The following is a 27,402-nucleotide window of genomic DNA, read 5'->3' as shown; positions in this document are numbered from 1 at the left end:
ATTCTAACGATATAGATATATATTATAGATGGAGGACTGCATTTTCTTGTTTCTTAGTGATTATTTCGATAACGAGAAAACTTTCTCCGCTCTCTGACGAAAAAGTCCTTAAAAGACGAATGTTTCCGGTATTCCTTTTCAATAATTTAGCTCTTTTATCTCTATCAAGTAGCCTTCGTTACGCGGGGTTTTTCTTTAAAATTCGTGCAGCTCGTTGAGGCCCGTGTCGAGCCGACCAGCCGTGACAGTCGAATCGAATATCAGAAACGCAATTTAATTTAATACCGATAATTATTTAACGTAATTGCTAGGATTTTAATTATAATACCGCGACGTGTAATCCATCGTCGATAATTGGGGGTGTGCACGCGATGCGCATAGATGTAAATTAAATAGGGATGCCGGATGCATTATTGCATTCAGAGATTGACGGGACGCGCGTCTGGTTACGCGCCACTCGAGTTACTGCACGCTCCGCTTCTTTTCCACGATCTCCACTAGCGCGATTATCTTCCGCCCTGCGTTCCGTTTCGACGGCACTTGTGATGTCAATTGTTGTTTTTGTTATTCGTTCGGCGTGCGTTCCTGCGAAACGCGCGAAATTTAGGCCACGCTAAAAAGCTGCACCATCGTGCATGCGGTATTAGCGCGTTAAATCATCGATGTGGAGGAACATCACGTTGTATCGGATACAGTTTGCATGCCGTAATTAGAAGCGCAAGTTTATTGGCCCGGGATGAAAAATCCACGGTCTGTTCTATTCTATCAAACTATACTTTCTCGTAAAGATGCACGTTTTTAAAACGAGTATTTTCCTACCAGTTCGTTTTTGCTGTGTTGTGTGATTGATTTTGATGTCAGATCGTATAATTGATCAGATCGATACATCGTAATTCGATAAACGTGCGCGCACTTTCAACTTCGTAGCATTATTATGTCACTCTGCGCGGATATATTTCTGGTGACGTCAAAATCTATTTCATATTTGTTCATCGTTTATTTCCGCGGTATGCTGGTTCGCTAATTTAGAACGACCCATATATAAGTATCAGAATATCATGATATACTGAAATATATGCCACTGCAACCGCAAATTCTTTAGACAGATCGATACACGCGGTATGATGTCCCGATTTTTGGGGCTGATCTTAAATCACAAATTTAGATCAAGCGCAAAAATAATACCGCGTTTCTTTTTGCGTATCGGCTTTTATATATCGGGATCCTTAAATTGGGAATTATTGAAAATTCACAGCAGCGCCTATATAGGTGCGCGGACGTCTACAAATGGAAATCATACGTCACGCGTTCGGGCGCAGAGCCATCAGCGGGAACGCACGTTTTATGCCGCGCCGTTCGCAATTTTCGTGCCCTGTGATCCATGTCCAACGGCCGGCCGCCGCCACTCCCGCGACTACCAATTCATTTTTGCGCTCGTTTCCAGTCGATGCTTGTAAATCGTACTTGCTATAATTCAGAGTGGAAATCGGGGGTGATTCCGCGCGGCGCGGCGGCCAATCTCGGCACCGAGTGCCAGTCAGCAAACGCCGAAAACGACAAATGAGGCGATGCGCGATATGCCGTATATTACAGCATGCTCCACGGTCCGCACATACGGGGACCGGCCGGATCCCGTTATCCTGACTATCGCGGAACTGCGAGCGTGAACTTCTTTATTTGCATGTACCGGCATGCAGAAATGTTTGACGAACGTCGAGCTGACGGTTAATCTGATTGCCAAGCTGCCAGACGTTACTCGCGTGCCTTTCGATCTCTCCGAAACGTTTCGAGCAAAATATCTCTGCAGCTTACCGAAGGCGAACGAACACGATAGTTACTCTTTCCCGGATTTAGAGCAATCGATACTCTTTAAGTATCATAGAGTCGTTTTGTCACTGATATATTAGAGTGATTGCGATAGTCACTCCAAAAGAGAGGGTTGTCACTCTAATTTGAATAAATGCGGGCATTCATAAGGTAGGAGTGAACTTTTTACTGAAATTTTGAGAGCGGTTGCTCTACTATAGGAGTGATACGATCTCACTCTGAAGCCTATAGTGAATCACGATTCACTAAAGATCGACTGATAAATGACTCTAACAGAGTGAAATTTTCCACTCAAAATTGTAGAGTGACATAGTTTACTTCTATGAACTACTTCATTGATCTACTTCTACTGCACTCGAAAAGAGTGCCCTTTCACTCAAATATGGAATGCGATTTCACTCCAACTTATAGAGCGCAATTTTACTCTTTCTTAGAGTGGCAAATCATTCGAAGTGCACATACTCAATTTTCACTTTTCGTTACACTTGCATTTCACTCGTTTTGTGTGATATTTCACTCTTCGACTTTTAGAGAGTAAAGAATCGAAAATTCGTTTCAAATAAAAACTCAGTTTAATCGGCGGGGCACAACTTTCGCGCGACTCTTCCACGCGTTTTGCGTGTACGTCGATTGTCGAGTAGATTCACGAGACTGATTCGGTCTCGTGACCGGCGATTCATCCGGTCGGAACGAACAACCCTGTCGCGATCGGGCCAATAAGCCGCGTGTTAATCACGCTGGCGAAACGACACTCTGCGGAGTGTCGAGAATAGTGCAGCGGGGATGCATCCGCGAGCTGGCTATTAAGCCAGGAAATCGAAAGGGTGGATTTGTAGCCAGTTATTGCGTTACATCCGACGTTCGCGCGGTTGACACCGCGACCGGGATTGTCCCTTCTGTTTTCCAGTCCTGACGGCCGGTGCGCGGCGATTCGACCGCGACCGAACGAACGGTTCGGCCGCGCGCGCGGCCGGCCGTTCAATTATGCCGATGAATTCGATCATCGGGAACGTCGCGCGTTGATCGAATGATATGACTAACGACAGATAATCATAGGCATTGAACGTTGTAGCTGAAACAACGGGATTAGCTGAGCGTTTGTTTGTCATCGCGGGGTCCAATGAGACAGAGCACGGCCGATTATAATCTTATCATTCGGATCGAATGATAGTTTATTCGTATCGCGTTAATGGAGAAACGACGCGACAGCATACATACTTTATTTGCGATCGATATCTCTACGTTATATATTGTCGACAAGTCTTGACGATTGCTTCTCCCACAATCAATGACAACTAAATGGTGCAGCTGCGTTTTCGTAAATTACTTACCGGGTAACTTAATTTGCCGAGTAATCAGGAGCGTGAACGATGAACAGGAAACGCCATATCGATGAGTTGCGATGACATAGAAAAAAAATTATGTGTATACGCCGAGGTCAGAATCATATATGGTTAACTGACCGACATCGCGATAAAGTCTCGTCGCGATTGCAAATTGCCGTCGTTGGTTGTACAATCAAACAGGTCCGCGCTTCCGCAAACGTACGCGTGCACAACGATGGACACGCGTTGTGTTAACACATAACTGTTTACGATCAGCTGAAACAAATGCGCGTAATCCCGCTTGATTCGAGATGGGGCCTTTCGCCCCTCTCTCCCTCCCCGGCTTCGGTAGCACGGTCTACCTGACGGATCGCTGAAAAAAGGAGATAAACGAATTACCCCGTTCGTCAAACAAAACCTCCATTATTTGTGTCGGCGTGGCTCAGTTCGTTACACAAGACTTTGTCCGGCTGATTTGAACGGCTCGGCCCGGCTCGGCGCGGCAAACACAATCGCATGCATCAATGTACCACGCTGCGGATAAAACGCAACGGTCAGATCGAGATATCGAGTCGTTCGCGTATATACGATGAGAATCGAGAACAGTCCGTGAGAAAATCGTGGAAGATTGATTGAGAGATTATATCTGTCACTAAATTATATAGATACCTATATGTGCTCTTGAGAAAAGCCATGGAAAAACTCGTTTTATTGTAATCTATATAGGTAGTACATTTCTATACAAGATCCCTTTGCACAATCGACTCGATTTGTACTAAGAAGTTGCTTCTCCCTCGGTTGTTCTCGCAAGACAGCCGTGTATAATTTGACGACAAACCAGGCACTAATTAGCTAAGATCTTCTTTTTAGTGTTTATTACTTTTTCACGGTAAGATCGTTCGCCTTTGAGTGACGCTTGAAATTGGTTTTAATTAAAGTTTAACAATACGTCCCTCCTTGTCGCGCTTCGTTGATCGAGCCGCTCGTCGATATTGTTTCCTTCGAACGCATTTACGACGTGCTCCAGCGAGCCGAAATTTCGCAAGACGAAAGACATTTTAATTGCGAACAATGTTTCCCATCCGTGAACATGAAATGCGCCACGGTTAAATCCTGCGCCTCGTCGGTCATGTTAGAAACGTCTTGTATTTAGCGTCAATGTCGTTGACGAGATCGCGACGACCGTGCCTTTGAAATACTTAATTGTAATACTGGTACGAGCGGTTATATTTGTTTGTCGATTAGTGGGTCGTTGTTATTATTCCGCATAAATTGTTTTTGCAATCCACGCTCTCTTGTAAACAGTGCGGGCATGCGAATAAAATTTCGGTCATACGCGTCGTGCGTAGTTCGTAAATATTTGGGGCAGTTCGATATAAACAAAACTGCGGATAGTTGATTCCACACGGTGGAATCGAACTTAATTTCCGCAGGCGTGCAAGCAGCGGGATATAACGTAAAAAACATCTATTTATACAATTGCGGAAACAAAAAAAGAAATATACCACGTTACACAGAAAACACGGAAAAAAAGAATTAGCTACTATAGCAAATTTAGTCGTAAAATATGGATAACTAACATTTTTTTGCAACGAGAGCTATATTTTTTGCAACGAGAGCTATAATTTAGTAATAATTGCAAAAAGATTTTGCTACTATTGCTAAACTATGGCTCTCGGTGCAAAAAATTTTAGTTATCCATATTTTACGACTAGATTCGCTATAGTTGCTAACCCTTTTTTCCCGTGCGTCCAGTTATTGTAAATAGACGTCTCATATTTTATCATATTTTATCATCGTATATATTGATCAAATTTATTTGAATACATATTGTCGTGTAATATTATATATATAATATTTTAATTAATTATTTGTTGTAATATGCTACCAATAGTGACATTTCTCGATCAGTATATTCCTAGAATAGAATATATATTCCTAATTTCGTTCATAGGAAGATGAAATAATTTCGGACACCAGGAGCCATACGATTGGAATGTATTACATGATCGGTTCTATCTGCTTACATCCTCTATTCACGTTTCATCTGCCGCTTTGCAGACGCTCGGTGCATCTTCAATACGTCCCATTGACGCCAGATCTCATGATTGCGCCATTGGTTTGCTTCATTTTCACATCGCTTCCCACCACACGTTTTCCGTCTTCCAAGATAATTGACATTGCGGTGGTCGAGATATTATCGTCTTGAAAGAGCGTGATCATGATTCTTTTAATTTTAATTTTCTCAAACATATTGAAACGAGAGATTTCTTTGTTATAAAGTTGCCGACCTTTTTTCTCATACAAATCCCGATAAAATATTGCAAAAAATGAATTTTTTCAAAATTGGATGAAGAATGGAACATGTGCTATTCTTTATGTATTTTGAGTGCCGCATAGTGTTGCGCTTTTCTCTTATCGTGACTCTTTCTCTAAATAAATTAAGAAATGAAATAAAATGCTTTGTCTCTGTCCGTCTTCGCTCAGAATTTCGGAATTCGATGGAGCAATCTTTAATTAAATGTAACCTGGCAATTCGCAAACTACTCGGCTTGTCGAACCTGGAATGGGAATAATGCAAGGTATGAATAGAGATTGGACGGCAGAAAGGAAATGTTCCCTCTCTGTAGATGGTTAGATTATAAATTAAAATATTTGGTTGTGTGTGTGTGGAATCAAAGAGCTTGCTACAGCCAGAAATGTTCTGTATGATACATCTTTATACGTAATACACTCTATCTCTACTCACAGAGTCCGATTTAAAGAAAATAGCTAATATGCAAGAATCTATTTGCTCTTTGTCCGCGGTAAAACGTGAACTTTCGCGATTTAAACTGTTTCTAATATTTTTTTCTCAGAATGTCGTTTCTCATTCCACATTATAATAATCCGGGATCGCGTGCCGCTAACGTGTACCGCGCGATGAGTCGCGTTTGCGTCTCTCGCCAGTAACATTTCATCTTACGCGAAAACCGTCGAATTTTTACCTCGATTACGCGCCACGAGACGATTCCTCGCGAGACTCACGACACGTTTCTTCCGACCGAATAATTTCACGATGGTGCATTGTGTGAGAGCTGGCGGTTGACAAAATTGACGGTCGAGGGTGGCGACGCGAAGCCAGACGACGTGGAGAGCTGTCAGATCGCGGGCAAAGTCATCGGCGCATCGAATCTCCAGTTGTCGCATAGTGAGACGGCTGAAACGAACGGAGAAGGACCAGAGGTAGAGTTGTTATCACGATTCTGCGGTAAATGAGAACCCTCGGTCTGTATATACCACTAACGCCGCTGCGGAGAGTGCCGGTGTACAACTTCGTAATAATCAAGCCCTTAGAAATCCTCCCCTTTTCAGCCACTCGTGTATCTATTTCTCGAGTTACTGCCGCCGGTGTCTCGTATTTTTTCTCATCGCATCGTGATGAAGCGAGAAACAGCTGCGATCAAATTGTTCAATCGTTTTGCGTTGTTGCTTGTGCGGCTATATGCTGCTGCCTCGTGAAATATCGTCAACAAACGAAATATCGTAATTAATAAGTAAACTATTTAGTTATTTAATTTAGTAGTGAAGTCAAAACGTCTACTTGATATCGATTATCAGTATTATCATTATATGAATGAAGTTTTTTATTAATGCAATATCTTGTATTTAGCTCGTATCATTGGTCCATTATTCTCTCATATTGCTTTACATAAAACGAGTCTAATATTTTAATAATCAATTACTTTTAAAATTTTAGTAATTACTAACTAAATTTTAGTTATTTAATTTAGCAGTGAAGTCGAAACGTCTACTTGATGTCGATTATAATTAGAATAAAGTTTTTTATTAATGTAATATCTTGTATTTATCTCGTATGGTTGATCCATTATTCTCTCATATTGCTCTGCATAAAACGAGCCTAATATTTTAATAATCAATAACTAATTTTGAAACGGCAAATTACTTCCTCCCTGATAAATTGGTCGCGCTATATAGTTTCTTTTTTTATGCATATCGCGCTTTCTTACCTGCCGAAATTAAACTTCTGTCTAAGATGACGAAGTATTTTTATTCTATAAGAACTTCACGTTGAAAAGTGACTAGAACTTTAATCGTCTTCACTTTTCGGTAATTCTCTTAATATCGATAGGTATCTCGTTCGAAGGAGGTTACATTCGTCATCGAGCTTGACCTAGTTCTTTATTTTGCACGATCACTTCATTCCGACGGTCGTTTGCGAATATTCGTGCCCTTCGCCAAAGCTTCTTACGCTGCCGTATAATGTCGATAATTTCTTCAAGAGTAATTAGAGTTTCATAAAACTTTTAAAATAATATTTTGAAATCTAGACAACTCCGTCTCTCTCGCGATTGAAAGGACGAATAATGGTTGTACATACACGAAGGACGACGTCAATACTATTATTCAAATACTATCACTCGTTAAATGTTTCACGCGAATATTATGTCTGACGTGGGAATAAATCCGCAGTCAGTAAAGAAGCTAGTCGGTTATACGGGTGGAAAAGTGCCTTACGGGCGAGGTAAGAGTGGAAGGATAACGAAGAGGCGAAAAGACGAGCCGAAAGGCCGGGAAGACGAGGAGAACGAGAGAGCAAAAATACACGTGAAAGAAGTGCGTTTAATTAAACCGACGGACAAGTGCAGGCGCGGCATTAACCGTTTTCCGTCGCTCTACCGCGTTTTCTGCACCCGCAGCCGCTTTGTGTTTGCCGATCTGCCGGCACGGCGCCGGTCGGGAATGCGAGATCGATCGCTTCCGGCGGGATTTCGATTTTCATCTGATTATGGAAACACGGGACGATACAACGCAACGTTTGCACTCTGTACGTGGCGCACTTTTAACTTTTAATCGTCGAATGCATATTTCGAGAACCGTAATCGATGCAATCGTAAATCGTAATTTATTTAATATTGTGATAACAACATTTACGTGAGATGGATGTATATAGATGTAATATGAATAAAATACATGATAATATTAGATTTGATAATAGTATATATATATTTTATTAATTATTTTCTTTACATTAAATATTAATTGAAATTAAATATTTAACGATATGGTCTATATGTGATTTGTAATAACAACTACTCTACCAATCGAGCGAACAGTTTGACGGTATACACATGGCTCAGATCGATAAACATCAAGCAGAATGTGATACGTCGGAAGGAGAAGCCAAAGTAATCGCAACCGCAAGATAATCTTCTTCGTTTCTGGCCTTTCCATCAAGGTTAGTCTTAACAACTTGTGACTGTCCACAAGCATTGACGTCAATAACGGCCCGCTAATGTACGGTGTTTAATAAACAATTCATTAACAGTAAATCATAGAACATTTATTAACCGTAATCATGGATACCTATATATTTAGAGATAATTTCATGAAATATAAATTATGCAGTACACAGAAAGGTAAATTATATATAATATATATTTACATTTTTTTTAACTTTTTGTGGAAATTGATGTGATCATGTTGTCTTGTGGCAATTTCAAAGAACTTTCATAATTCTGATTTTCTGATCTATTTTGATTAAGAGCAGTTACAATTCATTCGAAATAAAGCCGAAAGATGTACCGTGCTGGAAGAAAACTATCATAGTCTACGCGCTGGGGAAGAACTATCAGAATCCAACAATTTAAACACTAAATAAACACTATATATTTCGATATTCATTGCCAGTACTTTTTTCAATAGCTTCCTAAGATATCTGATGTGTTGAAACTTAAAATTGCGTTTTTCTCGAAATTACTCCGGATGGACATTGATCGTTTTTCCCTTCATACATGTATAATATTTTAATGACTATTCCAGTTGCACGGTATATTCAAGTCTAAAGATTTCACGTCTACCTCACGTCTCTATGGTAGTTTGGTAGAACGAAAGTCACATCATAAAACGGAAAGTTGGAAAGCGCGCTATATATATATTAACGCAGACGTATTGTATTTCCGTTCCATTAATTTTACGTTCGTTGAAACGTTCGTACAAATCTACGCGCGGTATTATGTTACCTATTATACATTTTCCTCGCGATCGATTAATCGATATCGATGGTGCGGAATTAAAACGCGCTCGTTCAGCCGCAGCTGGACGAGCTAAGATTGGCAACGTAATTATTACATCTGTCACGGTTTCCTCTACCGTTTTCTCATGCAAATATATTCTAGGTAGCGCTGAAAGAGATATATCTGACGTATCGTATGGATTCCGCGGTGTCACCGGCCTCTCTATTTCGAGCTTATATGGTTTACTCGTGCACGTTATTTTCTTTCGGCGTTACGGGTTTCAACTTTCCTCAGCTATCCCACCCCTAATATGCTTATCTTTGTTATACTTATAGTATATGTCCGCGCTACCCTTTAAGGGCTATTGCATTACGTAGGTAACAAGGTTTGGGTAGGATCGATCGTTGTAAGCCACTCGAGCCATTCAGGCTGATTGAGGCAATTCTCATTCCGCTTTCTTATAATATTATATTATGCCTCTCTCGTTTCCTCGATTTCTATTAATTCTTGCTATCTCTCTATATATTATTTTGCAAAATTTCCCCAATAATACTTCAACAATATCATCGGCGTATTAATTAATAGCAGCGGCAACGCAATATCTATAATACAAATATATTTTGGCGGCATAATATATCAGTATTTTACATAAATGCAATATCTAAACGTTAATGCATAGTAATACATGATATTTGCAATATTGTCAATTTATTAACATGCAGATAGGATTTATCCCGTAATATCCTTCGAATTAGCGCTAACTCCCCCGCAGTAATTCAATAAACATTTGCGACCGAAGTTACAACGGCCAATAGTTGGCCGCGGATGCGGCCGGATATCACATGATTGGTTACTACCGCCCTTATAGCATCGCGCGGCCGGCCTCATACACGATCTACGGCCCGACTTTTGCGTTATGCATCTTCGTGGGTCGTAAAACCGGTTTCGCGGGCACGCGGGGGGGGGGGGGAAGGCGTGTGTATATCGCGTGCCGCGGCCATTACATCTTTACGATTATCCAACGGACAATAAAGCTATCGTACAACCGTCGACTTAATGGATAAGCTCGGCTTCGGATATACCGAATACGGTCGCTCAACGCTCTCTATGCGGCCACCTTTTAACCGGCGCGGCGTCTGACGATGTTATTTCACGGTTGACTGCGAATCTGGAAATACGATAGAATATGTCTTACCGATATTACGTACGCGGGTATGCGCGTCGTCAACTCACTTTACCTCCGCCGCCGACGGGGGAAGCAAAATGTTCTCCCCGAGCTTTGATTACGCTCCTCGGTCGGACGCAAGTGCGCTTTTGAGGGGCACTTTTAATAAATCCCTCTTAAGATGCGACGCGCTCTCGCGATTCATACGTGAAATGCACCCCCGGCTGCGACGACTACGTCGACAACGTTGCTGCGCGCTATGTTCGCCAAGAGATTTCGCTCCGGCGCCGTTTCATCATGCACCGGTTAATCTTCCTAGGTTTATTACGCTTAAATAGCTGCAACTATTACTGGGTTTCTCTTCCGCGATGTAATGTCACTTAAATTAAAGAATGTTATCGTTAGATATGGATCGTGCGCTTGTTTAATTAATTGTCCTCGTTAATTTTTTACCAAGGTCTTCTTAGTAAGGATCTGTTCATTCAGCTGCAATATCGGGGCGTGACATTTAAAGGGATCCTGGAGTGACAGCGACACTGACATTATCGGTCTAAGCAATATCTTTGAATTGGCTGAACAGAATGGAAAATCCTTTTACACGATTAAAGTACGCACAAAGATGTAGAGGGCTGTACATCATTTTGTCTGATAAACTAAAAAAAAATTTATTTTTATAAATATTGTCCTAACCCGACGACAATATTTGCTGTATACAAAAATTCTACAGTTTTTTTTATAGAAAATAGTGATACAGCCCTCTACAAAAAACTGTCAGGAATAATATCGTGCAATTAGAAGTAAGATTTGAAGCCTAAAAAAAAAGATATTACTTAGACCAGTGGAAGATGCAAGGTTAGGTGCTTTGTATGTATGTGTAAGAATCGGTGAGCACTTCTTTATCGACGCTGATCGAGTTCGGCTACGGCTCCAGCATTCCCTTAAATATTATTCGTGGAAATTTATGTTTCTAAAAGCACTGCGTTTTCTCACAATTCTAGTACAATTCTAGTCGAGTCGAAAAAACGTACAGAAGGAAAGTTTTGCGGATTCATTTTTATCGTTTATTGTTCGACCGTGCAACTCCAGTCCGTTCAAACGGCGTTTTCCGTGTTTGCCGTGGATTTCGTATAAAAGGGATACTTTATGTGGGGGACGAAACGAATCCCCGAGTTTTTCAAAGGGGCATCCCTTCAGCCCAAACGTAGCTCTTGTCTAAACTGCGGCGCTCACTGTAAGTTCCATTTACCGCAGCCTTTTAAAAGCACCGAGAGCTGAACAATTTCACTGTAACGGTTTCCTATGTAGGACGCTAGTGGAAAAACATCCGATTTTTAGAGTAAATTTTTTACGATTTGTTGCTTGTCTCACCTGACATTTCTTGCCGATTCCCGTGCGTGATAAACAAGTACAACGATAAGCATTACATAACGAAGTTATTTGCGACGCTGCTGCTGAAAGAAAGCATTTATTGTTAAAGAAAGTACTTAATAATAAATGCTTTCTTAAGTTAACTTTTGTAATAAATGCTTGCTTGAATAAATTCTTTAAGCTTTTGAGTTCTTCTGTGTCATGTTCAGACCGTAGCTGCAAAATAGTCACATAATTTCATATTTTATTCATTTGAGCTCAGCGGTTGAAAGGAGAAATTGAATGAAAACTTGAATCCGCTACCAAACAAATGTTTTACTTTTAATTATGGTCATTTGTTCAATTAAATTGAGGTATTTCGGTATCTTCTTAATCATCAACCAAAATAGGAAATGCAAATCACAAAAATATTCCGTGCTTATGATAATTTTACATTTCCAGGAATATAAAATCGCATTTGAGAAACATTTTTGATTGTACCTCGACATTCCGTTCCGCCAACACATATACCTTGGTCTGTGACACATATATACCTGTGTCTTAACTTTTGCAGTCACAAAAATAGCGACGAGATAAAACTCTCGTATAACCCTCTAATAACCCTCTTCCATCGGCAGTAACTTAGTAGCTGTTCTTCGAAGGCGAGTTACTTCAACTTTGCTCCAATTCCTCTGTTCGTCAGCCCTCTTCGCCCGCTCTTTCTCTCCTCTTTCGTCCTCCTCGCTGCCGACTCTTCTTCCGTCAACTCTCCACTACCGTCGGTTCCGCGAAGTGGCCAAGACCACTCGTCACGAAGACCAACGTAGCAGCGCCGACAGTATACCAACATCAGCATCATCAAATGTTAACGATACAAACAGCGTCGTCTGTAAAACCCGCGATGCGCAACGGTGGCCACAATGACGTTTAGATAAGATAGTGCCATTTGTTTATAGAAATTATACGCACTGTTCGTACCGTTTAAAAATGAGACGTGAAGAGCGGAAGAGCGCGTGCCAAGATGTTGTCTTTCGATGGACAACATGAGACTCCCAAACGCAAGAAACTGATTGGGCCTCTTCTCGAGGCTTCTCTTTCGAGACATAACGAGGCGATGGGTGTTTAAAGCAATACCGAGAGCACAGCGTAGCTCTACTTACATTCGTTACTTCGTACATGGTACTTGTATCCATTATCCATTGAACGGGGTCGCTCCCCTTTTCCTCCCACAGGCACGAGCGAGTTACGAGAGATCGGAACAAAGAGAGAACAAATGCCCGGGTCGTAATGGGCATGGACGTTAACAAAGTCGCGGGCATGTTGCCCGCTCTCCTCCCCTCGGGCGCGACGCCCGTAATCTTTTCTCGCCGCGGTTAAATCTTACCAGCCGGCCATTGTACTTCTCGGGCTTAATGACGCCGGCGGAACGGATACCGTCGACTCCACGCCATCGACGGACTGACCGCTCGAATGGAGAACGGTAAGGGAGAAGTCTTGTGGGGCCCGGCGAGGGCGCGCGCACGTTTTATTACTTCACGTGCCGCGGGTATGTATCGCGAATATGTATGGTCGTTGCGATTGCGATTTATATTACATTTTTTTTTCCTCGGGTTTCCTCACGTTTTATGGATCCTATTTCTCACGATGTCCCCGTCACGTGGCCCCGTCGAGGGGCCGTTAACGATATATCCATGAGCGTTAATTACGAACAATTAGTCGCGCCGTGCATTAAACTGTCGGCTGTGCCGCGCGTTGCGTGCGTACAAGCGCTCATTATACATATATAGCAAAAATCTTTTTGATAAGAGCGACGATAACTTCGAATAAGTGTTTCGCATAGATCAATTCTGCGCGTTCGTTAACACTATAGAACCATTGAAGATTAAACTATACTTATTTCTACTGAAAGAATCAAAATTAAAAAAAGGGAAAAGAAATTTGTAAAATTAATTATCTGCGTGTTTCAATAAAAATCAGAGAAAATTTCAGAAATTGTGATGTTTTGAAAATGAATAATAATTTAAAAATATGTCAAACAAGTCATTTTGATCACCTTGGTAGTTTTAGTGTTAAAGTAGTAGAGAACTATGTTACCTATGCGGCAATAAGTATTGCAGCTGTAATTACGATTCTGCGTCATCGTGTTTTGTCCGTTGTTTTCTCTTCCTGAGGCGTAGAGAGAGAGATCAACGTCTTTTACAAGGCAGAGATTATCACGCGGATTCTAGACAGAGAATTCCACCGGCAGACTGTGCACGCAGATGTATTTGCCGCGTAAATAATAATTATCGTATGCAATTAAGTGCTGCTTTATTCCTAGCGGGATGAAACTCGAAATTGTGTGTATGTGTGTGTGTGGCAGGAGGCATCGAGCATACGACATATGTATGTATCACGAGATAATTGCATTTCTCGAGTATTATCTCCTTAGCGTAGTTGTAGTAAGCTAAGGAGATAATTGATTCCAATTTAATATATTAAACGTTCAAATTATTTATTTTTGCTTAGGATTAATGCCACTTTATCAAACAGTCGAGTTTTTTGCCGTAAACGAGAGATTCAATATAAATGTCTTTTTATCTCTTTCTCACTCCGCGTTCTCTTATCATTTATGCATCTCCACTGCGTCGCGCGGTTATATTTATTTTAGAATTAGCTTGGCGTTTATAGCGCTTTATGACAAACTTCGTAGCGTAATTCTAGAGACGACTCCAGCTGTGCGTGTCGACGTATTTAGCGCGCAAACAATAATTACCGTATGCAATTAAGAGGAATTCCGTCGGTGAAAACGGCTGCATGGCAGGCGGACGGGGGAAAGGGAAAGGTGGATGTCAGAGGGCCGAACTTCTGGGTGCCGGGTACAGCCGGGGCGAAGCATCGAAACGGAAAGTTTGCCAACGCGTGTCGACACGGCGGATGAGGAGGCCCGGCTAATTCGATCTTGTTACTCAGAGTCAAAGAGCGGCGCGTATCTGCGTTAAGATTTCAATTGATCTTGCCGCGAAATACAGCGACGCTGATAGAATTTCCGATTTTGTCGATAACGAACGAAACGTAATGCTTGCCATTAGTATACAACGAGGGGGGATTTCCCTCGAATTTCATTGCAAAGTATTATTAACTGTTTTCACCGAAAAGCTCTTTAACGTGTGGCTTTGATTTAGAGTTTATGGAATTATGCGAAATTAAAATAACACGCGAATTTTCAGTATTCGGTATTCAATCCCGCCACACTTCGAATTTTATTTCGAATTGATACGACGCGATACGAAACGATATCGTAATTTGCAATCTGCGCGGTTTTCAAGTAATGCGATATGCATTATTTTAATTAATATTTAAATTACACGTTATCAAATAACAAAATTCCGTAATAAAATTCGAAATATATTTATTCGAGATACGCGATCAGAGAAGCATACCGCAGAAATATAACGGATTAATCATTCGCCATAGATATCCCGAGGTTCATTAAAAGTTCCAAGATATTTCGAGTTTTAATTAATGTCTGCCTCTCCCCACCGTTTCCGTTATTTACGTCGGACGTAATGTTGATTGACATCCCAAATTTGATGCAAATCGTTATATCGATTCGTTTTTAATTCAAAAAAGTAATCTCTATGCAAAAGTAATTTTTCAGGGAAAAATTTCATTACATATAATAGTGGTTACGAGGGTACATTCAATAATCTCGAAAAGGTAGCCACATCCTCTTCCGAAGGTATAAACGATATGTAATTATCTTTTTTTTTTACGGCGACTCAAATATTGTCACGTCATAAAGCGCTCCATTCCATTTTGTCTCGGGGGATTATCCGTGTAACAAGGTGAAAAGGCGAACGCGAACCGTTTCTCTCGTTGAGAATTAACTGTAAGGAAATATCTGCGGGCCGCAAAACCGCGGAGCTGCACATTCTCTCTTTTATGTCTCGCATTATACATTTATTGTACCGTGTAAGCCAGGTGGGCAAGGGTCATTATGAACTTATAATTTCCCCGGGAAGCGAACTATACGGGAGAGACGGAAAAGAATTCATGGGGAAGCTCGATTTCCCTCGATATGAAAATCGCTCGAGCGAAATACGTGCGCATTGAATGAACCCGAGGACGGTGGAGGGGGGGAGGGGGTGGCAGGTAGCGGGAGGGAGGACGCCGGGGAATAGAAAATATAACGTATTGTACAAATGTTCGCTCGGTGGATAACTTATAGCACGTAGTATCTTGAATGCTCCGCGTAAGCGCGCCTGTATACATGTCGTGAACGCGTGCGATGCACATTTCCGCGAGATTTCACCGGCAACCTTACAAGGGAAGAGAAGAGAGGAAAGAGGAGAGAGAAGTGAAAGAGAGAAAGAGAGAAGAGGGGGGGAGATGCGTCAAAAATCGCGCACTTCCCTTCTTTAGTTACGGTATTCCCTGACGAGTACAATCGGGTAGACGGAATGTAAATCATCTTAGGCCGGGAATTGCGAGAGGGGTCTCTCTCTCTCTCAGAAATGCGAATCGTCGACAGTGGAATACCGGTCTCGCCGAGGCCGGGTTATGGATCTCTCGATGTGGTATTTTTATTGTTCGTGGGTAATCTTTTTTCGGTGGCATGCTCCCTTGCCAGCTTTTGAACCCGTGAGTAATTGAATCGTGCGAGCGAACTAAGATTCCTCATCTCTCAAGACCGCGGAGGGAAAGACAAAGAAATAAAAAAATAGAATCCTCCCCCCTTCTCTCTCTCTCTCTCTCTCTCTCTCTCTCTCTCTCTCTCTCTCTTACTCTTCCAAAGTAACGTAACCTAATTCTCTTTAATACATTTATTCGACAGTTTATTTTATGTACGTCGTAACGTAGTTTTCTTTCAAGTCGATATTTATTATCTATTAGGAAAATTGCATCAATTTTATATGATTGAGATTCTATAATAACATTAAGTAACGAAATGCTAACGTATAAACCTTGCTTAAATTGTTTACTTCAAAATATTGATTCACTTTTAAAACAAACAAATGCATGATAAACTAGTAGTGTCTATATTTTGCGAGTAATTCTACGACAAAGATCCATCGGTACCGAAGTGATTGAAAACTTCCACATTCATAACTTACTTACTATTTTAAATCAAATGAATAAGCCTTTAATTTGAATCCGCTCGTTCGTTCGATTCTTCAACGAAGGACTTTTACTGCCGCGGAGTCTTTTGAAAAAGAAAGTATCGAAGATCGATTTATTCTATAAACTTGCGCGAATCGGTGACCTAAATTTTTACACGAGCCATCATTATTCATCAAATGCAAAATATATAAAGTGCGATATTTTTGTGCCTCGGATAATGTATTTATAAACTTTATCGCGTGTGCTTATTAGATTTGCTATTACAAGCATAAGTATGTAAGATCAGGCATGCTGAATGCTCCGTGAGTCATCCTGGCGGTATTTTAAATAACTTGCGTCATAAAAATATATTATGATATGCACATACATCTAACATTTAATTACCACTGGAAAAAGATAAAATTAAGCATTGTGATAAAATTAAGCAGTGTGATAAAATTATTCAAGAGCGTATTAATATTCGCATAGCTCTCTTTATAAGTTTATTTAGCGGAAAATAAATTATATATTTTTTTAACACAGTACACAGAGTTTCACTCTAAATACGCGTTAAAAAATTATAAACGTGCAACAATAAGTTTGCTATGAAATTCGGCGTTAACTCTCCCGGAATGGTTATGATGTATAAATCACGTGAAACTACGCGATCTCCACGGTGTGTCGAGAAAGAGGGTGTTGAACGGCGTTTTAAATAATATAAAAATATCTCTGGCAGCATTGTGCGCATACTTTGGGAATATTTTCCACGTGCGCTTGCCGTCGCAGACAACCTTACATATATCAGCTGACATTATCCAACAATAGTTCGCAGGCCGGATTGCTGAACTTGAAAAGAGCCCGCTGTCACGAACACGTCGACAGCACCTTGAAAACCCAAGTGGCCAAAATAAATAGACCGACACGAGGTAGGAAACGTGAGGTCGTTCCTGGTGCATGAAAGTGTAAACCCAGATAACAAAGTGTGTCCCGACACGAAATGCAATCTGTTACAAGTATCACATGCTGCTTCTTTGCCAACACATCCCGGTGGCAATAAACCTGAAACGCGGTGACACAAGTGATATCGCGGTACAAACATACCGCTCCGTTGTACGACACGACACCGGAATAATTAATTGTTCCGCCGGTGACCTCTTTCTTCGCGGATAAAACGATTTCCCGCGGTCACCGTTCGTTATTCCGCGCTGCGCGAATTAAATTTTTCTATTTACTTTTCTATTTATTCTCACGTCAAACCTAAATACATATACAAATTGATACACTGAAGCTCCCCCGCGAGTCTTGTTATGCTAGCGGAATAGATATAGGAGAGGGAGAGTGCATAACGATCTTCGTGGCTCAACATTTAACATTAACGATGACTGAAACTTGAAAGCTCTTTTGTCGCGAGGCATCGTTTATCTCCGTGGCGGACCGTGGGTGCATCAATTCGTGGTCGGCGTCGCGGTCTATTATTACAACAAATTGGACACGGATCCTATTCTCGTGTTTCCCCGTAGATTCTCACGAACTATTTCTCGCAAGGAATGAGTTTCGAATGAGTTACCGTTGCAGACATTAAGCCGTTTGCAACGAGAGAGAGAGAGAGAGAGAGAGAGAGAGAGAGGGCGAGCCGGGGCGCGCGGAAGGGAAGTTACTGCTAGCCCGCGCGAAGTGATTTCAGAGGAGCGAGATATTTCAGACTCCAGAAATGGTGAAATAAAGCGGCCGACGCGTTGCGCTGTTCATGGCTCGTTATTATGCTATACGCCTTGTACCACGTGGGTTCACGAGGAGCCGCGAAATTCTGTGAGCGCGAGAGAGGGATGAAAATGAGAACGAGTAGGAAGCGGGACCGAGAGACGCGCGGAGGCCGCGCTGAGTCTTGAGAAAATGAGAAGGGGACAGGAAACGATGAGAGACGTGGTGGCGCGGTGCGAAAGGGAAGAACGACGAGAGGGAAAAACGAAGTCCAAGTGCTGAATTAGACGATGCATAAAAGGAAGGGAATGTTCTACCTAGGAATAAAGACGGAGAATGAAGAAATGAGAGCTTGCCGTTGCGATGAGAAAGGGGGCGAGTAAATTTCTTATTAGGCTCCGGGCGTCGATATTACTCAACCGAGGCGCGTCTAGTTATAAATAAGATTTAAAAATTTATTTACCTCATGTAATATTTATATTCGCAATAATACTCAAGTATATAATCGCTAGATTGTAAACGATTGCTTATTATCCGGTAAGAATGATAAGAAATGGTAAATATAGCCTTGTAAATAATGTAAATGATCGAAACGGGAGCAGAAAGATGAAAGTAAATAATTCTCAACGCGCTACCGGTATTTCCGAATAACGGACAGCGAACCAGAATCAAAGGGCATGCACACGGAATGCAGGAAGTGGCAGGATAGCACGAATCAACTCAAATAAGTCGCGACGGGTCGGATAATGAGAGCGGAGGTCGACCTGGGTGAGGAGGTCGAGCGAGGGGGAAGGAAGGGCTACGCGAGGCAAGTCACAAAAGAGGCGAGCTTTCAAGAATCCGAAGTACGACAAACAAAGTGAAAAAGGGGAGAGAAACGCGCGTACATAAAGCATCTCGCGCTTCGAGGATTTCGCGACGCGCGTATTTGCCAGCGACTGCCATAAATGCCAGAGAAGATCCATAAATAGGAACATGCGAGCGCGTTGTCGAACTCTACAGATGGGAATTCTCGTCATTCCGCGTGTGTGTCGTAACCGCGCGACGACTTAGATACTTAGAAACTGCGCGATTTCCCATCCCCGCGACGATAATATAATCCTTCGGTATCATGCGGAGGAGTGTCTACAAGACTTCCGGTGTTCTGAATTCTTTTCGCCCACGGAGAACCACGATCCTCCGTCTCTCGTGTATTCTTCCGTTTGACCTCGCTTCGAGCGCGCTTCCACTTCGGAAGCCGAAGCGACGAAAATCGAGAGAAGCGTAGTCGCCGAGGTGAGAAATGCCACGTTGCGGAGGTGTTTCAACGCGGTTCACTGGTTACCGGCTATGCCGGCTTTTCACGAGCGATCGCAATAGACAAGGTTGCGGTTTATTTACGGATATAGAATTATTAATACAACGGTGAAGATACCGCTAGGAGATTAATTACATAAATATCACTTTGCTGATAACGAGAAGCCTTAACCCTTTACCTTCTATCTTTAGTCTCTGGCTTTTATTAATTATACGTCGTTTTATTGTACGTCATATATCATTTCTATACCACCCGCGCGTATCGAAAACATATTTCTCTCGCAATGATATACGCGCTTATACTATTTTCCCGAATTGTGTCAGCGGTCGTATACAGATATGAATGAGATCATAAATGAAAACTTATTTCGAATCGTGAGTGTCGCGGGAACGACCGGAATTTTTTTTTCTTTTTAATGCAGCCGGTTCTCGTGCTCGAAATCCGGACGTTGATATTTTGACGTTCGTCCCATAAAGTGCATTAGTGACGATGTGCATCGGCGAACACGCTCGTGATATTTTTTATCGCCCTCCACCCACTCGTGCCCTAACTCTCGCGTGCTCGCCGCTCTTCTTGCTCGCTTTTTTTTTCGAAATGCCCGACTATTGGATTACTTACATACGCTTCGCCGGCTATAACTTAAAATGCCATGCCGGGCGACAATATGCGGGAAGTAGCGCGGGTAAGGATCGTGAAAAATGCAAGCCCACGTTACTTCTGAATCGTCGATGTCGGGGAACGCATTTTTTGTCTTAGCTCCAAAGTTAATCGGGGAAAAATATCGCGGATAATGCTTTTGGTGACATTTACAGCGGCGGTAGCGTTTACTCCAAGTCGTTGCAATTACGTTATCATTCGATGCAAATACAATGAACGTCGTAAATAGAGTGCACGATTTTATATAACGCAAACCTGAGGATAAATCGCGACGAAGTTAAATATGATGAAGCGAAACCCCGCACGTTTTTCCATACTTCGATTACACTGCGAATCTTAAAACGCAAGAATAAATCGCGTTTACTGTCGCCGTCTTCTCCGGGACGATCGATTACATTCTCTGTGTTCGCGGCTATTAGTTACTTCGCTCTTAGCCGAGAGCTTCTTGATTAAACAGCGAGTTGTTTCCCGGAGTATAAGAACACACGATAGTATTCCGTCTACGCTCAGAAAACGATCCGTCATATGCATACTCGTTTTTTGTTGTGGTCTCCTCTTCCGGTCCGCGCAATTTCATCCAATTGATCACGCGGATGAAGAGGCCTGATGCGGGTGAAAGTCGAACCCGCGCGCCTATATCCTCTCGCACATTCTCGCGAATAAAGAGTACGGGACGGACGGTGAGAGTCGTATGTCATTCAGAAGCCGTTCCGCCGCGCCGCGCTCTTCTTGTTCACCAGAAAAAAGGATTCGCTCGCCGGGTTCGCTCTCTCCTCGCAGTTCTCGCCGGAACACTTCGGACCCCGGGACGGCCATTCTGCGGGTAAGTCCGATCCATCAATGCCCGCGCCGAAGCGAAGGTTCCTAGCGCCGCGTCGGCCGAATTTCCCGTGAGGGCCACACCACGGGCTCGTGGGCCGTCGATGGACGAGAAACTCTCTCTCTCTCTCCATCGGAATTATAGTTCCCTTATGCTCCCATTACGGAGCCATCTAACGATTATGTTCGCGCCGGTTTTACACCCCCCGCTCGCGCTTCCCTGCTCCGCTTCACGGCCCTCGCAAACAATCTCCGTGGGGCATTTTTGGCCCTTGATGGATGTTGACCTTTTAATGAGTCTCTCGCTCTCGTGGCAGAAGCCACGTTTGCCGTTCGTTGAACCACGCGAGCGCGGTGGGCGCGCTCGCCCGCGCCGTTTGCGCGTTGACCAGAGCGAGATTTGATGGACAATATCGTAATGCAGTCGCCAGAATAATTTCGTATCGGCGATACCGGCGGTCGGGGATATCCTTGGCCGGTGATCGATGCTGACATTTACGCGTTATCGTCAACGGAAAAACAGATGACACTTTTGTGACGGCACAGGAGCTTGTATTTTATTTACATTCTATTGCCGGAAGAGCGACATATGGGATGTACACACGTACTGAAATACCGTACACTTTGTCGAATTTTAATCGAATACATTTACGCTGATCGCTCTTTTTGCGCGCCGTGCACCTACCTCTTTCCCGTTACGTACATTTCACATTTGGTTAAAGATACACCGGCGCCGACAAATTTAATTTAATTTTTTTCCCCGCGATTACACGCGTACATTCAAGTTAACCAATTTATTTCGCTTCAATAACGATGATATAATAAAACTTATCGATCCGAATAAAAATCAATTTGTACTTTATACAATTTGCCATCGAATTCAATTTCGTGCGTTATCGCACTGCGGAAATTCTTATTGATATAACACGTGGTCCGGTTCACACAAGACTCGTAATTGAAATTTGTGTAGGTCATTGTCATAAACTGTACATTGCGGACATTGTATTCTACGCGCGTATATGCTTACGTTCGATTACAAATGGTCAATAGTAGGTGGTCAATGTCCGTTTGACAGGAGGTCGGCTAGCTAACGTCCAAAACGTTACCAAATTGTCTATGACTAACTTGCATCTCGGGCTTGCGCCCAGCCTCCGTTGCTCGTCTCGTTTCCGCAAACACGACATCTGTCTTCCTTCCTTATTCCACGTTCCAACAGTCATATTATGATTCGCAACTCGACGATATTCACTCCTTATTGATATAGGCGGATATAGCCGGGGCGCGCACAAACTGATCGCATTGCGCGCCACATCGAGTGCGTCCAATAATATCGCATTAAATTGCTGGGAAATAAATCTGTAACGGGCAATCCAAACGCGCATTTATCTTTCACGCTGTGCTGCTGGCAATTTTTCTGCCCGACGCCCTTTTGCCGCCCCATATCATATTTTATATCACTGGATATAATTTTTCCGCGCGTCTACCATATGATATTAGCGTCTTCACTATTGATACAATGTTTTGTTCAAATTGTATGTATATCTACATTTTAATCGTATATATAATAACAATAAACATTGAAAAACGTTAAAGTAAAATAAAGCCAAATGTGACAAATAGCGTCATTTAAAAGTTAATTTAATTGAATGTTTCCTGAATATAAGATATTTTTCTCAAACAAGAAAGGTAATATAACAAAATTATCCTTTTTAATTGAATCTGTTTAATGAAGCATGAAATATATTTAACTTTGATGTTAATCAATAAGCGAGGGAATTTATTTAATTTGAATTTTTAAATCAAACATAAATAAATAGATATTTAAAGAAATAAGGCCAAATGTGACAATAGCATCACTTAAAAGTTAACTTAATTAAATGTTTTCTGAGTATAAGAAGTATTTCAAATAAGTAAGATAATAAAATTATCTTTTCTAATAGAATTTATTTATAATAAAGCAACGACAGCAACAAATATATTTAATTTTGATGTTAATCAATAGTAAGATAATTTATTTAATTTGGATTTTTAACTTAAACAGTAAATAAATAGATCAGTTTACTCGTTTTAAATAGAAAATCTAGGCAAATCCAAATAAAATGTCATCGATATTTATATAAACGACGCACTATTTATAGAAACAGTGTATATTTGTAATTAATTAATATACATAATTAATGTACCGACATGTTTGAAGTATTTTCAAATGTTTATATTATTTCATTTGATTATTTTAAGGGTAAACAAATTCTTTTATCATGTGATGCGTCGATTATACAAACTTCTTTACAACAATGCAATTTTATCTTTCCTTTTAGATCCTAAATTCAAGGAGCCAATAACCAATGTAACTGCGCCGGTGGGAAGGGAAGCCATTCTCTCCTGTGTAGTTCAAGATCTCGCCGGATACAAGGTAATTCGAATTTTTATACGTATACGTTTAAGCGCTAATCAACTCTTCATTAAAGTGTGGCACATTATCAATGTGCCAATTAAACCTGCCGCAATATTTTTGCCGCATTTAACAAATTTCTCTAAAAACCATTTCTCTTTTCCATATTGTTTATATAATTAACATTAAATACACATATATGTAGTTAAAGCCTTTTTTATAATAAATCTAGATTCTTATTAACAAGAAATCAATTCTACTTTGATCCAATTTATTTTTCTTATAAATGAATCAACACGCTTGCCATAAAAACCTTAATAAATATTTCAATTTTAATAGTATTTCATTTTTAGAAATCGAGATACAAATATCTATAAATTAGGAAATAATAATAACATCTTTTTTCATCGCAGTGTTACTGTTTAACGTTTTAAACTGTTTATCAGACAATCTATTTATCAGCCATGATGTATTCTTATACCTCAAGTTTTGCTTTGAGGGATCATAAAATGTGTTTTTATAGCGTACTTATGAGAATAATTCATGAATAAGTAGTTAGGAACTGTCTGCGAAATTCCGCGCGGCCATTTCACAGTTACCGCGAATGCCCCCCTCGTGATAAGAAGTATCTAAATGGCGCTAAGTCACTTTAAGTGACGCGACAGTTTTGCAATATTAATGCGAAAGTATTACCGATGCATGTTAGGAAGTAGCGGTCGGACAAAATCTTAAAATAATGCAAATACACCGTCGTTATACGTATAACCGACAATATATCTTTCATATTTTCATTATTTTTATATATTGTCTGAGATAGTTCCGTCATGTCAGATCAGGTTGAGAATAATAAAATAAGAATAAAATAAGAAACTGTATATTTTACATATATAATTACATTAATGCGTCTAAAATTACAATAAAATAATTTAATAATCTCAATAGTTGTATAATTAGTGTTATACTATTAATTTTACATGTCGTTGGTACTAGCAGATTTTATAGCATATAAGAGATACGATATATTACGAGATTAAAACCATCACTCATAGAAATATTCTGGAATAAAAGAGAATCCGGGAATAACTATACAATGGGTCGAGTTGTTTAACCCATTGACCTCGTTGGCAAACCACGAAAAAAAATTTAATGAATTTCTATCTCTCCCCGGCGCTCTTTACACCGCCGCACTTCAGACGGCGGCCTGAAGAATCCTTCTGCGTAGCCGAAGCAATTAGTTAATTAATTAGTAAAATTACGTAGAGAGGTATAAAAATGAATACTCATCGGGGTACAAGCTGGAACGATCTTATTCGGTCTTTATTCGCAATTCCGGTTCAGCTGTCGTCAGCTAAAGTGGGTTTAGCGACAATGTTATGTAGGTAATGGCTTTCGCGAAGTACTAATTAGGGAATGAAAACCGCGTGAAGGAAGAACGGCGTCTCAAGGAGGAATTTGATAAAGTTCCCGACTTGAGGGATCGGTTGCTCATCAGCCTTTCCCCTGTCCCCGATTAATATGTAATAGAACTGTAAATATATACTCGAATGATTAATGATATTAATCGAATAATACCGACAAAAATTCTAATGCAAATTTTTTGCATTAAGATAACAAATATCTATTTTTGCCTCATAACCGTAAATTGATTTTGTATCGATGCAAAATTCTGTTCGTCAAATAAGTGCGCCCAAAATAATCACGCAGATTTTTCTCAACGCATACGCACAGCTCTAGCTTTTCACGAATTTGCTGCAACTGTCATGCAAAGTTCGCGCATAAACTCTCATTAGAATAAATGGTTACATTTTTATTCGTTTTCTGGTTGGTGTGCGCGCGCGAAGTTAGGTTATAAATAAGCTGGTGTGCGAGAGATTTTTCTGAGCATATATTTGTTTGACATTCGAGACAGTAGGAAAGCGCGACCAATAAGAAAGTCGCGCAGAAAAGGGTGCCGTTGCAGTGTAAACGAAAAAGCGTCTCAAACAATAGGGCATTAACTTTGTGAACTGTAATGAAAGTGCTCGGCTACTTTGTTCACATTAAATGCTATTTATGTTAGCTGCACCAATGAATTATAATTGCTGAAAAATGTTGACGAAAAAGAATGCTTTGACAAAGTCTTGTTGAAAGCACTTGGCACATTATTTTTACTACACTTTTACTACATTCTAACTGTGAAGTCTTATACAAGATATAAATACATATAAAATGTATTTATATCTTATATATAAAAATTAATTTGAAAAATCTTTTTTTTATTTTTATTCAGATCGCCTGTGAAGTAAGCAATTTCCACGATAGTATTGCGCATGATGTCTAACAATTTTTTGTTGATTTTTTAAATTTTATTTGTATATCTTATTACAGGAGATGCTCAAAGTGTCTGCCTTGCAGACTTGATTACATTTATCATATCTGTGTAGCATTGCATTTCTTACTGCTTGGAACATTTCAATATTGTTCCTGATTTGATCAAAAGCTCCCATGATCCTTTCAATTAACTCCTCCCTAGTGTTGACTGGAGTGACGTACTCCATTCAGGTGATCGAACAAGGGCGCATAACTTCTCAATGATGCATCGAAGGACACTCTTAACAAAATATGATTCTTTTGGGGTGAAAGTTGCAGATCTCGTCGAGACGTTTCCAAAACACTATAATGAAGCTCTCTTTCGTGAAAAATATTATGACAAAATTTAAAATATCTCAGAAAATTCTTAACGAAGGAGAGCTTCATTATAGTGTTTTGAAAACGTCTCGACAAGATCTATAACTTTTATCTCAAGGAAAAAATCAAGTTTCATTTAAGAAATTAGTCGCCTTTGAAATTTTTTGAAAACGATGAAAACATCTACGACATTTTTGGCTTACATCAGAATCATGTGTCCCCCTTCAAGCTAAATAACTTTTGTCTGAAGCATTTTTGTCTATGACGAGTTACAGAAGAGATATTAAAATGCATTATTTAAAATGGGACACCTTGTATACATAAATATAAAATATAAATAAATTTTATTTGTAAGTATATTATACGATTTAATTACTCAATTTAATTACACAATTTGAAGAGCTCGTTAATGTCCGCGGCATGTAAGATGTATGTATGAAAGCCACAAGCTTGATATTTGGGGCACAAGCTCATTACATAATTTCATACCAAACGCTTATTACGCATTATATTCGCGTAACGATATTTATGATATCATTATGATCATTTGCGGTGTCGCTTTTAGTATAATATTTTATATCTTTTGGATTTAAAAATGACATGCAGTTATTACGTACAAATAAATATTGAATTGGCTATTCGTATCATAACAATAATGTCTGTCACTTAACATTGTATCTTAATTTAATTGTAAATTATTTTTACATATAAGAAATTTTATTGTTACACACATAGCATTTTTTTTTTCTAAATATTATTATTTTGCAAATCTTTTATTTTTCTGATCAATTAGAAGCAATACTGTAACAACTGGTATTTCATGCACGAGGCTGCCCGAATTGCAATTGAGTACTGATCTGCCGTTCGCACTGTGGCTTCCACAACGTTTGAATTACATTCCATCAATCGAGAATTAATTGAGGGCTGTTTAATTAAGGGACGATAGAGGTTATTTGGCTTCTAATTGTCGATCATATAAAACATTAGCATAATAATAGTCATCATTCTTGGTCCACAAGTTGTATTGTGTAGATAGAGCTTTTCTCAACGATCAATCGTTCAAATATATATATTTTCAAATAAGTTACATATATATTAGCGTGCAG

At 40.4% G+C, this 27,402-nt stretch overlaps 1 protein-coding gene across 2 annotated transcripts in view; it reads left to right on the top strand.

The window, feature by feature from the left end:
* LOC139818625 (limbic system-associated membrane protein) overlaps positions 1–27,402 on the top strand; it is a 167,604-nt gene that overhangs the window by 77,415 nt on the left and 62,787 nt on the right. For both annotated transcript variants that reach the window (XM_071787420.1, XM_071787419.1), the window contains exon 2: positions 23,556–23,650. In XM_071787420.1, coding sequence (XP_071643521.1) covers positions 23,556–23,650 — 95 coding nt within the window. The remainder of the gene's footprint in view (positions 1–23,555; positions 23,651–27,402) is intronic.

The sequence above is a fragment of the Temnothorax longispinosus genome, chromosome 9 (genome assembly GCF_030848805.1).
Source record: "Temnothorax longispinosus isolate EJ_2023e chromosome 9, Tlon_JGU_v1, whole genome shotgun sequence".
In the NCBI taxonomy this organism is placed as follows: Eukaryota; Metazoa; Arthropoda; class Insecta; order Hymenoptera; family Formicidae; genus Temnothorax; species Temnothorax longispinosus.
This window is presented reverse-complemented; position numbering and strand designations above follow the sequence as displayed.